General features: G+C 38.1%; 1 protein-coding gene across 1 annotated transcript in view; it reads left to right on the top strand.

Annotated features, from left to right (window-relative positions):
• ttn.1 (titin, tandem duplicate 1) overlaps nt 1-16,598 on the top strand; it is a 127,583-nt gene that overhangs the window by 35,233 nt on the left and 75,752 nt on the right. Inside the window, exons 61-101 of the mRNA XM_079464582.1 lie at nt 94-537; nt 708-788; nt 1,014-1,640; nt 1,985-2,071; nt 2,165-2,242; nt 2,337-2,423; nt 2,609-2,695; nt 2,863-2,946; nt 3,051-3,134; nt 3,352-3,432; nt 3,581-3,667; nt 3,814-3,897; nt 4,124-4,207; nt 4,538-4,582; nt 5,028-6,479; nt 6,885-6,935; nt 7,093-7,491; nt 7,682-7,951; nt 8,039-8,317; nt 8,400-8,539; nt 8,779-8,905; nt 8,995-9,261; nt 9,531-9,797; nt 9,982-10,245; nt 10,322-10,461; nt 10,547-10,673; nt 10,749-11,015; nt 11,103-11,369; nt 11,458-11,724; nt 11,819-11,958; nt 12,057-12,183; nt 12,658-12,800; nt 13,602-13,725; nt 13,974-14,240; nt 14,332-14,429; nt 14,514-14,682; nt 14,761-15,027; nt 15,132-15,398; nt 15,486-15,764; nt 15,927-16,335; nt 16,410-16,534. Of these exons, the coding sequence (XP_079320708.1) occupies nt 94-537; nt 708-788; nt 1,014-1,640; nt 1,985-2,071; nt 2,165-2,242; nt 2,337-2,423; nt 2,609-2,695; nt 2,863-2,946; nt 3,051-3,134; nt 3,352-3,432; nt 3,581-3,667; nt 3,814-3,897; nt 4,124-4,207; nt 4,538-4,582; nt 5,028-6,479; nt 6,885-6,935; nt 7,093-7,491; nt 7,682-7,951; nt 8,039-8,317; nt 8,400-8,539; nt 8,779-8,905; nt 8,995-9,261; nt 9,531-9,797; nt 9,982-10,245; nt 10,322-10,461; nt 10,547-10,673; nt 10,749-11,015; nt 11,103-11,369; nt 11,458-11,724; nt 11,819-11,958; nt 12,057-12,183; nt 12,658-12,800; nt 13,602-13,725; nt 13,974-14,240; nt 14,332-14,429; nt 14,514-14,682; nt 14,761-15,027; nt 15,132-15,398; nt 15,486-15,764; nt 15,927-16,335; nt 16,410-16,534 (9,039 nt within the window). The remainder of the gene's footprint in view (nt 1-93; nt 538-707; nt 789-1,013; nt 1,641-1,984; nt 2,072-2,164; nt 2,243-2,336; nt 2,424-2,608; nt 2,696-2,862; nt 2,947-3,050; nt 3,135-3,351; nt 3,433-3,580; nt 3,668-3,813; nt 3,898-4,123; nt 4,208-4,537; nt 4,583-5,027; nt 6,480-6,884; nt 6,936-7,092; nt 7,492-7,681; nt 7,952-8,038; nt 8,318-8,399; nt 8,540-8,778; nt 8,906-8,994; nt 9,262-9,530; nt 9,798-9,981; nt 10,246-10,321; nt 10,462-10,546; nt 10,674-10,748; nt 11,016-11,102; nt 11,370-11,457; nt 11,725-11,818; nt 11,959-12,056; nt 12,184-12,657; nt 12,801-13,601; nt 13,726-13,973; nt 14,241-14,331; nt 14,430-14,513; nt 14,683-14,760; nt 15,028-15,131; nt 15,399-15,485; nt 15,765-15,926; nt 16,336-16,409; nt 16,535-16,598) is intronic.

Below are 16,598 nucleotides of genomic sequence, written 5' to 3' on the forward strand. Positions count from 1 at the left end.
AAGTTTGTCATTTGGGTGCTCTTAAATAACTCTTTATATTATTTCGGCCTTAAACAAAATGCACTGTATAACTACGTGTGTGTTCCTTTCAAGTTTCTTTGGAGACGAAGGAAGCAAATGCTTCAAAAGTAAAGGTAGATAGAAAACCGGAGCCTGCAATTGCTGCCTCTGTGCCACCAAAGACAGAGCCATTGAGGAAAGAAATCTCTGCGCCAATACAAGATGTAGCTAAAGCCGTTTTCTCCAAGCCATCAAGTGTAGAGCCTGCTAGTCAGCCAACTTACACTCCAGAGACAGTTAGTAAACCAGAAGTCACAACGGTTCCACTGGAGATTATACAGGAACCCACAAGAAAGCCACTTTCCCGAGAGGCTTCCAAAGTTGAGTCTGACAGAAAAGTACAGCCTTTGACCAAACCTTTAGAGTCCCGAGAAGCAGAACAAGCTAAAAAGCAAGAACCACCAAAGATGAAACCAACCCCAGAACCTAGTGAACCTGCACCAGTTACTTACAATAAGGAGGCTTATTCAAAGAAAGGTATCCAGATAATAAAGCTGTGGAAGACAAATACAGCCATTAAAATACCCTGCATTTATGGGGATAAACATTACAATGTCTTACATTTGTCAGCCGATCTTATTTTTCTTATGTTTTTGTTCTTTGTCTTCACTTAATGTTCTATCTCTGTCTGGTGTACTTTTACAAAGCGGCTGAAGTAAAGCCTGCAGAAGTACCATCTCAGAAAAAAACAGTGGCTAAACAGGAGACTGAGATGCCCTCAGTCAAAGGTATGCACTGTGTTTTGTGATATAAAGGCAATTTGAATTTCTACATAATGTTACCAGCCCTTAGAAAATAACTAAACAGACATTTATACATTAATTATTAATACCATGATAAACGGTCTAGTCAAGTTTAACTGATAGATTGAAAACATGTTACTGTTGCATGATCTTGTTTAAAACTCTTGCCACGTTAAGTGGTGCAATCTTGAAAATCTTTCGTCTTTAAAGTCTTTTCAGCTTCGAAGAGAACTGAGCAAATTCTCCACACAGTGGAGGTTACCCAGGCAATGCAAAAGATTTGCATGAAGGAAGAATTATATTTGAGGGATGAAATTGTGGAGAAGAGTAGTGGCATTTCTCATTTACTCGTGGAGGTATTGCCTATTCAAGCTCAAGAAATTATGGGTCATCACATTAGAGAATCATCTGCTGAAGATGTGGAGATAATTGAAACAGAGGTCTCCCGGATGCCAGAAGAAACCCCAGCTATAAAGATGACTGAACTGAAACAGTCAAAAGAAGAATTGCACTTAGAGAGGAAATTGCTGACATCTAGTGTTGAAAGAGATGAAAGGCCCACAGAAGATGTGGTGGCACTTATCAATGACATATCTCTGGAAAGGCAAGAAATTATGCAAATTGAAAAATATGCCATCAAGGATATTTCCCCTCAGAAGAAACATGTCACTCCTAAAACGGACGAGACCATTCAGAGGAAAAAAGATAAGCTTGCTCTCTCTCAGGAGGATAAAATCAAGAGATCACAGTTAGAACCTTCTCAGATGTCAGCTGAAATTACACCAATGGTCAAAGCAAGATATATTGCAACTAAACTAGATGAAGTGCATGCAAAAGGTAAATCTTGCAATCTTAAACATATGCCTTGGCTGGTATATTGCATATATCTTTTCTTGAATGTTGCTTGTTTGTCTTAAGGTTTTTGCCGAAAAGGCAACTATGATAACCTTTTTTTGTCTTTTCTGGACAATGTCTTATATCTTAAATGTGTTCTGATTCTTAATCAATCGAATACTCAGGCTGTAACATTTGTGTGAGAAGTTATTTCTTATACAAAAGTAAAAAAAAATGAAGACTTCAAGAACTGACATTCTGTTTCAGCTCCTTGCTCCTTGTGTGTTTGTATGTTCATCTTCAAATCTTCTATATCTTGATTGTAACCTTGGGTTACCTTTTTCAAGAACCAGAATCGGTGAAGGAACCTGGACACGTTGCATTCAAGCCAACAATGGCTCCAGTTGAACAGAAACTACTGCCTGCTCCTAAAGGTATACAGCAAGAAATATCTGCTGACATATAAGTCAGATGCATTTATGTGTGGCCACAATTATATTGTGACTGTGGTGTCATCTTATTTAAAGAGCTCGAAAAGAAACCAGTTCCTGAAGTACCAAAACCAACTGTGGCTCCAGTTGTAAAGAAAAGATTGCCTTCTAAAGGTATACAGCAAGAAACGTTTGCTGGTATACAGATCAGATACATGTTTTTATGGTCACCTTTTATATTGTGACTTTGGTGTCGTCTTATTTAAAGAGCCCACTGTTGAAAAGAAACCAGCTCCTGAAGCACCGAAACCAACTGTGACTCCAGTTGGACAGAAACTATTGCCTCATTCCAAAGGTATACAAAGCTATACTGGAAGAACAATTTTCTGGTCTATATGTCAGTCTTATGTGATGTGATTGTTTGTGCTGTCAATCCATCTCTGTCTCTTTTCATCTTTAAATGTTTACTGTCCAGTCCAGTAACCTCTTGTTTCAAACATGCCTTGGTTCATTTTGATTGTGGAGTTGTTTTATTTAAAGAGCCAGCTGTTGAAAAGAAACCAGTGCCTGAAGCACCAAAGCCGACAGTTGCTCCAGTTGAACAGAAAATTATACCTCCTTCAAAAGGTATACAAAGAAAAGCAATTGTTCCGATGTTTACTGTTTGTCAGTTGATTGTTTGCTTTGTCAATCTATCTTTTTTCTCTTAAATCTCTTAAAATCTTTATAGTCCAGTCAAATAACAAGTTAATCCACATTTGTGACATGGTATGGTATGGTCTTTTGTTTTAAAGAGCCAACCGTTGAAAAGAAACCAGTGCCTGATGCACCAAAACCAACTGTGGCTTCAGATGAAGAGAAAACATTATCTTCCAAAGGTATACAGCAAGATTTGATGGCATATAAATCAGATACATTGTTTTTAAATGTATCTTTTGTAGTCACCAATAATATTGTGACTATTGTGTCATCTTATTTAAAGAGCCCACCATCGAAAAGAAAGCAGTTCCAGAAGCATCAAAACCAATTGTTACTTCAGTTGAAAAGAAAATATTGCCTCTTAAAGGTAAACAGCAAGAAAGAATAGCTGGCATATAAATCAGAAGCATTGTTTTTATAATGTATCTTCTTTTGTGGTCACCTTTTATACTGTGACTATGATATCATCTTTTTGCCATCTTTTTATCTTTACATTTTGAATGACGAGTTGAGTAACAGCTTGTTCCATATACAGTATGCATTGGTTCATTTTGGTTGTGACTTTGGCATTGTTTTATTTAAAGAGCCCATTGTTGAAAAGAAACCTGAAGCACCAAAACCAACTGTGGCTCCAGTTGAACAGAAAATATTGCCTCCTTCCAAAGGTATACAGCAAAAAGTATTCGCTGGCATTAAAGTAATTCTTTAGTGTTGTGTGTGTTTGTTTTAATGTGTCATCTTTTGTGATCATCTTTATAAATGTTCTTCTAACACCAGTTTTTGGTCGTGACCATGACATTATCTTATTTAAAGAACCAGCTGTTGAAAAGAAGCCAGTTCCCAAAGCTCCAAAGCCAACTTTGGCTCCAGTTGAACAGAAAGTACTGCCTCCTTCTAAAGGTATACATGGGAAGAATATATTTTTAGTTTATCTTTGGTATGGTGTGTGATTGTTTGCTTTGTCAGTCCATCTTTTCTGTGTTCATCTTGTCCAGTCATGTAGCATTCTTCATGTGGTTGTGACAATCATATTGTTTTATTCAAAGAGCCCAGTGTTGAAAAGAAACCATCTCCTGAGGCACCAAAGACAACTGTGGCTCCAGTTGAACAGAAAAGTTTGCCTTCTAAAGGTATTGAAAGCAAGAAAAGTTTGCCTTATAAAGGTATTGAAAGCTTGAGAAGAGCTGTTTGCTGGTCTGTAGTCTAATAGGATCTGTGATTCTTTGCTTTTAATTGTTTCTTCTTTTATGGCTATCTTTTAACGTTTATCGTTCTGAAAATGTACAACAATAACAGCTTATTATGCATTTGTCTTCACTACATGTGGTTGTGACTGTGGTACTGTTTTATTTAAAGAGCCAACTGTTGAAAAGAAACCATCTCCTGAAGCAACAAAGCAAACAGCAGCGCCACTTGAACCTAAAATCTCTCCTCCTACAGGTAGTGTTTGATATGTATGATTGTTTAGCTGTTTTTTATGTCTTTAAAGTATCTTTTAAATCTTGTCATGTACCTTAAGTTAAATGTTTGTCTATGTACAATCCTATTAACCCCTTCTGACAGTCTTAATGTCTTTGTTTCTTAATACGATATATGGACGTGAGGTGTCTACTCTTTCACTACACTTTTTTAATGAATGTACAGTTCTTGTACATTTATAAGGGAAGTAAAAAGCGGAATTATATATATTATTAACTTTTGTACTTAGGAACCATAATCTATCTCATGTATGTGTGTTATGTTTTTAATCTAAAATGATTTCTGAAACAGATGGTGACAAAGGGCCTGTTGCTGCTCCTGGACCTGCTCCAAAAGGTATGTTTATTATTATTATTATTAATATAATTATTCTCCCCACATTCAATATTGTTCTTGCATCATAATTCATATCTTGTAATTTTGTGTCTACTTGTTTTGTGTTTGTTTCATTCCTTTTATTGAAGCATGTTACTTTCTAGTTATGTTACGTTATCATTATTTTAAACAGCTATGATTTACATGGTAGTTTAATCAGTACTGTTTGGGGTCAAAAGGTTTATTTAGTTTTATGATTTTAAACAATTATTCTGTTCACTACAGTTTGTTTAGTTGTAATAATGAGACCTTGTGTTTATCACATCTTCGTTCAACCAGTTTACATTATGCTTTTTTGGATAGCCAGCAAGCCCTGCAGTGTAATATGTGTGATATGTGAACTGTCTCATGTCCTGCTAAATGTAATGTCTTTGTTATGCGATTAATGTCACACTTGTTGCCTCAGAAACAACTAGCACCACACAACCACTTCTTAAACAAAAGAGAATAATTCACTTGAAGGAAGTGGACAGAATGGAAACGCCGGCATCGAAGAATGTGACTAGAAAATCAAAAGAGCATGAGGAAGAACTTGAAGTTATATCACTTAAGAAAGTTAGCAAGATTGAGCGAGAGGAATCATCAGTCGGAGCAGGACCTCTTCTCCGTAAAACTGAGAAAGCCGAAATTGTTGGAAAAGAGATGGTATTCTCAAAGACTTTCACTGAAGTTAAGATCACCAGCAGTTGTGAAGTCACTGAAGATACTCAGTCCTATGAAACAGCTACAGAGAGATCATATGAAGAGGAAGGAGAAAAAACTGAAGTGTATGAAGCGAACGGTAAAGCAGAGATTGTTCGAGAGTTAGACGGGAGAGAGAAAGGAACTAAGATCTCATTAAAAAAGGAACATAAACTGAGTGCGGTGGCTAAGGATGAAATATCAAAAGAGCCTAAGAAATCTATAAAGAAATCTGGTAAAATTACACCAGAGGCAGATGAGTCAGAAAATGTTCAACTGAAACCTTTTTCCAAAGCTCATATATCTGCTGAAAAGATTCCTCAAGAACAAACAAAGAAGCCTGAAGAAATTAAGCGTCCAGAAATGTCTGTAATCCCAAAGGACACTCACATCCAGGTGAAGAGACCAGAACAAACCCAGAAAGTATCTAAAGAACCTGAACATGTTGAGAAGCAAGATGTCCCCATGAATACTGTTACTAGCACAGGAAAGGCAACAGAAGACACACCAAAGGAAGAAGAGAAGGCACCAATTAAAAAACGTGGAATTATTCCAAAGGAAGATTTGAAAAAAGAGGATGTTATTTTAAAACCTGTAGAAGCTAAGAAAACTCCTTCACCAAAGGTAGATAAACCCAGTCTTTCATTGATTAAAACAAGTCTGAAAGAAGAGAAGCAAGCAATCTCCAAAAAGATTGCTTCTCCTCCAAAGAAAATGGGGAAAGAAGAAATATTGCTAAAGCCTGTAGAACCCGGAGACCTGAAAAAGACTCTTTCTCCAAAAGCTGACATAGCCAAACCTAAACCAACTGAGTCCGTTCCAGTGGAAAGAAAGCCTAGTGCCAAATTACCCAAAAAGCTTTCTACCAAGGATTCAATTGAGTCTGTTACCCTGAAAAAGGTCCAAAAGAAAATCTCACCCAAAGAAGAAACAACTACTCAGAAAAGTGAAGAAATAAGAGAAGTTATGAAAGAGATGTCCCCTAGTGCTCTGCATTTACAAAAGATTCCTACACAGCAAGAGGAGGAAGTATTGGAGCTAGAGGAAGAAGTGGAAGATGAAGAAGAAGAAACTTGGGGATGGGAACTTACTCCTCGGGACAGCTATGGGTCCGAGAACTTTGACGACCTCTTGGAAGATGGGGCTGTTGAAACCCCAGGAATGGGTGACAAAAGAGGTATCTCCATTGGTATCTCATGGCTTCTTCAAAACATCTAACTACCAATAATATCACTTCAATTACCCTTTAACATCTTTATTCTTATATGAGTGTTTCATGTTGTTTGTCTTTTTTTTAACTGTTGATCCATTCTTCCATTCTTCATTTGTCAAACACCTCTTGATAAATTGTATTGTCAGTTGAGTCCAGTTTCTGTCCTTCTGAATCTGTTTGTCCATCTCATCTGTTTGTCCTGGGATTTTGTTTTGTCTTGTTTTTGTGTTTCATTAATTCACTCAAATGTTTGTCTTCATCTCGTCCTTTGTATAATACCAATAATATTTCTTTGAAGTTGAGGATTTCTACAATTTACGTTACAATTTCAAGCCTTTGCTTACTAGATAATACTAATATCTTAAACAGATGGAAAACCTAAGGACGAGCCAGCTGCAGGAAGAGGCAGAGGACTAAAACGTAAGTTCATTATTTAAATATATTGTTTAAATCATCATGTTTCGGTGTGCATTTGTTGGTTTTCTAAAGCTATGTACAACTCAGAGGGTCAATGGATGGAAATGAGACACATTTTTTTAATTTGTATGAACAAAGCAGTTTTCATCTTATTTTGTAGCAAGACAAACTCCTTCTCCTGGTGATGGTGGAAGGGGTAGAGGACTGAAACCTGGTGGTGGAGGTGACAAACCTCCAGGTGAATCGCCTTTTGGGTTCCAGCTCAAAGCCGTACCACTGAAGTTTGTTAAGGAGCTCCAGAACATCGTGTTGCAGGAGGCTGAGTCCATCGGGTCCTCTGCTATATTCGAGTGCCAGATCTCTCCATCTACTGCTATCACCACCTGGATGAAAGATGGAAGCAATCTAAGGGAGAGTCCAAAACACAAATTTACCTCTGATGGCAAAGACCGCAAACTGCAAATCATTGATGTACAGCTTTCTGACACTGGAGAGTACACTTGTGTTGCAAAACTTGGAAACAAGGAGAAGACCTCAACAGCTAAACTTATTGTTGAAGGTATTGACTATATATTTTTTGACAACTTTGGATGAAGTGATTATATTTTTATATTTTACATACACATATGCACTCTTGAACATGCATACTGTATATGCAAACCTATGTATTTAAGACCCCAATCTGCAAAATTACAGTGCTAATTTTAATCGATGTACATTCATGTTGTAATTTTTTTTGTCTCAAACAGAATTGCCTGTTAAATTCACAAAGAATCTGGAAGAAGAGACATCTGTGATCAAGGGCCAGCCAATGTACCTGACCTGTGAGTTGAGCAAGGACAAGGAAGTGGTCTGGAAGAAGAATGGAAAAGAGATCAAATCAATCCCAGGCAAAATTACGATAAACATTATTGGCCTGCAGCAGAGCATCACAATCCAGGACTCAAATGATGATGATGCCGGTGTTTACACTTGCGAGTGTGAAAACATTAAAACTCAAACCAATGTCAAGATTATTGGTATGATGTTTTATGACAAAAAAACTCCATATTTTACTGTTGTGAATGCAGACCTGTTGTGAATGTATGCATGTATGTCTTTAACAGAAATCGTAAGAGACTGGTTGGTTAAACCTTTGAGGGATCAGCATGTCAAACCCAAGGCCTCAGCTACATTTAAGGGTGAGCTCTTTAAGGAAACTCCCAACTGGAAGTGGTTCAAAGGTGATGAGGAAATTCCCATCCCTGACCCTACGGGCAAGGCCGAAGTGAAGAAGGAAGGTAAAGAAATCACTCTTACAATCAAGAATGCCCAGCCTGAAGATATTGCAGAGTACTTTGTGGAGGTCGAAGGCCGCAGATATGCAGCAAAACTGACACTTGGAGGTATGAACTTCTAAACCGAGAACTTGATTGTTGCTTACATTGCCATCTGACTTTGTTGCATATAATGCTTTCTTCTGTTCAGAACGGGAAGCGGAGATCTTGAAGCCTCTTGCTAGCATGGAGGTGGTTGAGAAAACGGAGGCCAACTTTGAGACAGAAATTTCAGAGGATGATGTGGTTGGAGAATGGAAACTTCAGGGACAGGTTCTGACAAGATCCCCGGTAATGCCCTCATTCAAGATTTATTTGTAACATTATTTGTCTTTTTTGTGGAAGTAAATGCGCATTTTGATCCTTAAGGTACCAAATTTCTGTAAGTCAAATTGCAGTCATGTAGTTTTTTAAACTAATCATAATTTAGTAAAGTAGATAAATAGCCTAGTTATACAGTATCTCTCCACATATTTCTGTTTAAAATCTGATGTTTTTGAATACCAATTTATTATCTGCTTTCATTTCAGACATGTGACATCAGATCTGAGAGAACAAAACGATTCCTTACTATCAAAAATGTGCAGCTTGACCAGGCTGGTGAAGTTACATACCAAGCTCTGAACGCTGTGACAAGTGCTATGCTCACAGTGAAAGGTAAGAGAAAAACTGATGATTTTCAATTCAAATAAATATAAAAGCAAATTAATGACACACGATGGACACTGTTCATTCACACCTACCAGAGATTGAAATGGACTTCACAGTCCCATTGAAGGATGTTTCAGTGCATGAAAAGAAACAGGCAAAGTTTGAGTGCTCCATCACCAAGGATGTGCCTAAAGTGATTTGGTTTAAGGGTTCGGATATCGTTACACAAGGAAATAAATACGAAATCATTGACGATGGAAAGAAACACATACTGATAATAAATAACTGTGAATTTGAGGATGAGGGCGAATACAGTATTGAAGTCTTGGGAAAAACGTCAAAAGCAAATCTGATGGTCGAGGGTAAGTCTTGGTTATCATCTTGGTTGGTGAAGTCATGGACAAATTGTATTCTTATAAAAAATTAACTCGGTGTTTATTAAATGTGTAGTCTAACAATAATGCCAAATAACACATATAAATGACAAATAAGTAAATAACAAACGTGCTAATAAACTGACATAATTATGTGTGGAGAAACAGCTTATTTTCCTAAAGATTATGTTGGGTTTGTAGTATATTCTTTTAATGCGCCCGCAGTCAATTTGTTATGCACTGCACAAATGTCATAGGTATGAGGCTGAACTTCATCTCAGCATTAAAGGACCAAACTGTGAAGGAAGGTCAAACCGCTCTATTTGACCTTGAGCTTTCTCATGAGAACGTCGCTGTCACATGGTATAAAAATGAAATAAAAGTGCATCCGAGCAGAACCGTGTTCACCAGTGTGGTGGGAAAGAAACATACGTTAGAAATTAAGGAGGTAACTCTAGATGATACTTGCCAAATTAAAGCCGAGGCTAAAGGAATATCCACAACCGCTAACCTGATGGTCGTAGGTAAATCTTACTTCATTACATTATTTATTTGATCAGTTGCATCAGTTATTGTCTTAAATAATTTCCACTTTAAATGAAAAAAGTGTGGTCACATTTTTGCTCTAAAACGGAACACCTTGTGAAGACTACTTCCTGTTACATCTTTGCTTCTTTACACTTTTAACACAAAAACTTGTTTCTACAGAGGGTGATGCATACTTCGTTGTCAAACTGCAAGATTACACCGCAGTTGAGAAAGACGAGGTCACGCTCGACTGCGAGCTGAGCAGAGATGTTCCTGTGAAATGGTTCCACAATGAAATCGAAATTAAATCCTCCAAGATGGTCACCATAAAGACTGAGGGCAAACGAAGAATCCTCTTTATTAAGAAAATCGAAGCGAAAGACAAAGGATTGTATGTTTGTGACTGTGGAGCAAACAAGACTACTTCAAACATGAACATTGAAGGTAAGTACTCAAAGTTATATTGATTTTGTTTGAAAGTTCACTTTGATTTGGGTGTCTGACGAATGTCTTATTCCAGCTCGTGACATCAAAGTGGTGCGTCCCATGTATGGCGTCGAGCTCTTTGATGGTGAGACTGCTCGTTTTGAAGTGGAAATCTCTGAAGATGATGTTCATGGCCAATGGAAACTGAAGGATGAAGTTCTGTCTCCTTCACCTGTGAGAAACATTTTATCTAAACATTTTATATTCAATCACAACATGTTGGTCTTCATGTCCTTAATTTACATGTTTTCTTTAACAGGATGTTGAGATCATTGAAGATGGTGCAAAACACACATTGACACTCTACAACTGCAAAGTTTCCCAAACAGGAGAGGTAGTCTTCCAAGGAGCAAATGCTAAGTGCTCTGCCAATCTTCAAATCAAAGGTATATAATTTTTTACATTTAATTGTTTTCTGCCTGTCTTGAAATGGACTAAATTTTCACATTTCTGTATTATAGAGTTGCCTATCACTTTTGTCGCACCCATGGGTGACGTGCACGTCTACGAGAAAGATGAGGCAAGATTTGAAATTGAGTTGTCGAGAGTGGCAAAGTCCTTCCGTTGGCTGAAGGGATCTCTGGAGTTGCAGAGTGATGAGAAATTTGAAATCCTGACAGAAGGAATTAGACACACTCTGGTGATCAGATCTGCAGCCTATGAAGATGAGGCAAAGTACATTTTTGAGGCTGAGGACAAAAGAGCATCCAGCAAACTTGTTATTCAGGGTAACCTATTGTTGATGAAATCATGCAGCGTGTGATCTACTTCTCTTCTCTTTAAGCTTTTCTTAATGCGTTTGTTTCATCACTCAGGCATCCGTCTTGAGTTTGTCAGACCTATCAAAGACGTCACTGTTAAAGAGCGCGAGACAGCCGAGTTCAGAATTGAACTCTCTCATGAGAAGGTTCAAGTCACGTGGTACAAGAATGATGTGCGTCTGCATCCAAGCAAAGTCGTGCACATGTCCGAGGATGGCAAGATCCACACACTTTCCTTCAAAGAGGTCTCCATTGATGACACTTCTCTCATCAAAGTCGAGGCTCTTGGAAAAACATGTGAGGCAATGCTCACTGTACTTGGTAAGTGTTAACACTTTTATAGACATTCAACTATGTACAAAAATTGTAAATGGTAGAATCAACCTAATTTGCGCTTGAAAATCAACAGAGGGAGATACCTACTTTACCACCAAGTTGCAGGACTACACTGCTGTTGAGAAGGATGAGGTGGTCCTGATGTGTGAAGTGAGCAAATCTATTTCCGAGGTGAAATGGTTCAAAGACGGCAAGGAGATAATTCCCTCCAAGAACATCCTTATAAAAGCTGATGGAAAGAAACGCATCCTGACTGTCAGGAAGGCAGTGAAGGACAACACTGGCGAATATGTGTGCGACTGCGGCTCTGACAAAACAGCAGCCAAACTTAACATTGAAGGTGTGCATCTCCTCTACTGCCAGTATATTTCAAGAAAAGGAACAAAAATACATGGTACTATATCTTAGTTCCCCCCTTGTCCTGTCTTTTGCAGAACGTGACATCAAGATTGTCCGTCCACTGTACAGTGTGGAGGTGACAGAGACTGAGACTGCTCGCTTTGAGACCGAAATCTCTGAGGAGGATGTTCATGGTAACTGGAAACTCAAAGAAGAGGCTCTGCACCAGTCTGCGGTAAGGGCTTCATCTAATGCACATTGTTACTGATTAGTTTTTTAAACATTTCCTATTTAATCTTAAATGTATTTTGCTTTGTTTATTCCACTCATCAGGACTGTGAAATTAAGGAAGAGGGAACCAAGCACATGCTTATACTTTACAATGTCCGCATGGACATGGCTGGCAGCGTGGACTTCAGCGCTGCTAATGCTAAATCCTCTGCTCAGCTCAGAGTTAAAGGTGAGAAGGACATCTAAAAATAGGCCAACACAAAACTGAAACAGTTTTCTAAAGCATTGGGGTATCATTGATGAAATTTAGATTTAAATAATGGACAGAAAATGTAATTGGAAATATAGAGTGCCATACTTTTTTGTTGGGTAACAGACATTGAGTGACAGAAATAGTTAACATAGCAGGGCTTTGTCAGTAGCCAATCTGGGCCTAAGTTTTTTTTTAGAAGGCACATACCTTATCAGGAGAGGGTGGGGGTGATTGGAAGACCTGAAACATGAAACATGCCTCTTAGTCTGACCACTCACTGTACCAGAAATCTCAAAATGTTAATGATGCAGGTCCCTTTGGGATAGGCTGGAGATGGGAAGTTTTCCTTGGGAAGGTTTTATTATTGTAATTTGTGCTTTAGTGAAAATTACAACTTGTAGAGGAATTGTTTCTTGGTGTTATTGAGAATGGCTTTCTATGACCCTAAAGCACGCACAATCGGGCTTCTACGACCTCTTCGGGATGTCACTGTTACGGCTGGAGAGACTGCAACCTTTGACTGTGAGCTCTCATACGAGGATATTCCTGTCGAATGGTTTGTTGGCTCAACAAAGATGGAACCAAGTGACAGGGTAAGACTCCATTCACTTTACATTTGATTTGCTTCATGACAAAGTGAGACCAGAACTCTAGTCTTTAATCAGCAATTTAATATAATTTCAAGCTTTAAAGTTTCCAATATGCCTCACTGATTTAGACAGATGGTTAAATATACAAGCACATTAGTATATGTGCTCTATATTTAGTGCTATTTTTGGTCTTTTTTGGTGAGCTAATAAAAATCTATGTAACATTACCAAAAACCAAATAAATAATAAATAAACTGATTTTAGCCAATTTATTAACTAATGAATGTAATATTATTAGTTTTATATAAATGTTTTCTGCATATAAGGATGTCCAGCAGCACTTGCTTAAGGTTTTGAGATAACAACTGAGACATTCTGCCCTGCAAGTGCCCCTCTGGTTATTTTTAACACTGTTGAGTGCTGTTGAAGTGTTAGTGTAGTGCTCTTTCTTAGCATTTTGACATACATGTAGTTAAAGGTAAAATATTTTTTTTTCTCTGTATTTCTAATGTCTGATAGACATATTTTCTGTGTGTGTACTGCAGACGTTTATGCATTTGGGATATGTTTTTATCCACAGTGACCTTAAGATACATTTATCAGTTTGTGCGTTCTACTTGAATGTAAATTTTGACAGTGAGATATATTTGACCATAAACTATAGTTTCCATTAACTACATAAAACTAATACATGTTATTATTGTTGTAACAATCAGAACAGGTAGGTCACTTTGGATTAAAGCATCTACATAAATGTAATTGTAAATTGTTTGTTACAAAAACAACAAAACACATTTTTACCAGGTGGTTACTAGAGCTGAAGGTAGACTGCATTCTCTCACCCTGAGAGATGTCATGATGACAGAAGCTGGAGAAGTGAAACTTACAGCAAAGGACTTTGTGACCCAGGCCAAACTTACTGTAAACGGTGAGAACACAGTAATATGCGTCCCTATAGCATTATATTATACTTATTTATGTTTCCCAATCATATAATATATTTTCTGCATATTCTCAGTGGTTAGAGCATGGTGCTAGCAATGCAAAGGTCATGGGTTCGATCCCAGGGGATTGCACATAGTCAGAAGAAAATTGTATAGTAAAATGCGTTGTAAGTTGCTTTGGATAAAAGCATCTGCCAAATGCATAAATTTACATAAATATAACACTTTATAGAGCCACCAGTTGAGTTCACCAAGCCCTTGGAGGACCAGACTGTTGAGGAAGAAGCCACTGCCATTCTGGAGTGTGAATTGTCCAGGGAGAAAGCCGATGTCAAATGGTTCAGAGATGGACAGGAGATTCGTAAAACCAAGAAGTATGAGATGGTGGCAGAAGGACGAATAAGAAGACTAATCATCAAGGATTGTAGCCTTGATGACTCCAAGACATATACCTGTGATGCAAAGGACTTCAAAACATCTGCTTTCCTAAATGTTGAACGTTAGTTAAATTACAGTCCTTCAGTGTTTAAAACCAACTAAGATTGCTTTTACAATATTTGTGTTAATCACATGCATGTCTTTTTTTTCAGCTCCATGTGTTGAATTCTCTAAGCCTCTTCATGACGTTGAGGTTAAGGAGAAGGAATCTGCTAAGTTTGAATGCGAAGTGTCCCGTGAAAATGCAAAGGTATTTACAACTTTTTTCCTCTGTGGAGGAAATGTCTGTGTGGACTGAAAAAATAGATGAACTCATTATTATTTGTATGAACAGGTCCGCTGGTTCAAAGATGGCAGTGAGATCAAAAAGGGCAAGAAGTATGAGATCATCGCTAAGGGATTACATCGTATTCTCATAATAAGCAAGGCCGTCTTCGATGATGAGGCTGAATATGAATGTGACGCAAGAACATCTAAATCCTCTGGAATGCTGACTGTTGTCGGTGAGTTTTCTTTCAGTAATTCTTTTTTGAGCTAATGCTGAAATTCAGAAATGAATGAGAACTGCTCTTACCTTGCAGAGGAGGAAGCTAAATTCACAAAGAACCTGACCAATGTTGAGGGCACTGAAACAGACAGCATTAAGATGTTTTGCGAGGTCTCCAAAGCTGGTGCGGATGTCATATGGTACAAGGGTGACCAAGAGATACCCGAGGGTGGTAGATATGAACACATTTCAGATGGACGAAAGAGAATTCTCATTATCCAGGACCTCCGTATGGAAGATGATGGGGAATACTATTGCAAACTGCCTTCTTCAGAGACAACAGCGACTCTGAAGATCAGTGGTAAGACTTTGACTTAGGCTTCTTTAAAAAATTATGTTAAAAAGAGACCAGCAGTTAATAGTTCAATCGTATTGATTTGCCTAAAAAACGTTTTGATGCTCTAGAAATGGCAGCTGAGTTCATCGCAAGGCCCCAAAACCAGGAGGTTGTTGAGGGCGAGAAGGCCGAGTTTACTTGCTCTGTGTCCAAGGAAACATTTGAAGTAAAATGGTTTAGAGGAGACACAGAGCTTACAAACGATGACAAGTATGAAATTGTTAGTGATGGCAAGAGAAGAGCGCTCATTGTCAAGAACTGTGAACTTAAAGATGAGGGTGCATTCACGGCTCATATTGGTTCAGTCAAAGCTTCAGCAGACATGGTGGTCATTGGTAAGTTACTGTTTAAGGCAAAATGTTCGCTTTTCAATTATTACATTTAATTGGACTAAAATGCCTACTTTTGACTTTCCTCATCAGAAAAACTTAGGATAATCACTCCCATCAAAAATATCCAACTGAAGGAAGGACAAGAGATCGTTCTCAACTGTGAGGTTAACTCGGAGGGTGCTAAAGCCAAATGGCTCAAGAACAACGAGACCATGTTTGAGAGCAGCAAGTTTGTCATGGTTCAGAGAGACACAGTGTTCTCGTTGAGAATCAAAGCTGCAGAGAAGTCAGATGAAGCCAGTTACACAATCACACTCACAAACCAACGCGGAGAACAGGCTAAGTGCTCGGCTGACGTCAGTGTTCTGGGTAAACTCTTTGTTAACAGATTCTTATGCCATAATTATGCTAGTTATGCTAATTAAACTTAGAATCATAAAGTATGTTATATCCTTCCTCATATATAGATCAAAAGTATATGTACAATAATGATTGTGCAAATCTTTTACTACTTTTTCTTTCCATCGGCAGAGGAAGCACTCAGAATCATTGAACCAATAGAGGACTGTGAAATTGAAGAAAAGAAGACCATCACTTTTACCTGCAAGGTGAACAGACCAAATGTGACAGTTCAATGGATGAAGGCCGGTCAGGAGATCACTTTCAGCAAACGTATTGTGTATCGTGTGGACAAGGACAAACACACTCTGACCATTAAAGACTGCAGCCTTGCAGACGAGGGTGAATACACAGTAGTCGCCAGAGCTGATAAATCTTCTGCAGAGCTGATCATCAGCGAGGCACCCGCTGACTTCACCGCTCAGCTCAGAGATCAAACCATCACTGAGTTTGAGGATGCTGAGTTTGTGTGCAAACTGTCTAAAGAAAAAGCCCAGGTTAAATGGTACAGGAATGGACGTGAAATCAGAGAAGGACCAAGGTGATTTTTGGATTTAAAAAATGTTAGCTAAAACCTTTTTTGTGAAATCTTTTGCTAATGCTCATCATCTTTAGATATCATATGGAAAAAGATGGAAAGGAATGCAAGCTTATAATCAAAGAGTGCAGACCAGATGATGAATGTGAATATGCCTGTGGAGTGGAAGACCGAAGATCAAGGGCACGTCTCTTTGTTGAAGGTATTATTATTTTTGCACAGGATTTTAGATTTCAGAATACTATTTTATAGACACTTAACAGACA

This window comes from Barbatula barbatula (assembly GCF_947034865.1).
Source record: "Barbatula barbatula genome assembly, chromosome: 9".
In the NCBI taxonomy this organism is placed as follows: Eukaryota; Metazoa; Chordata; class Actinopteri; order Cypriniformes; family Nemacheilidae; genus Barbatula; species Barbatula barbatula.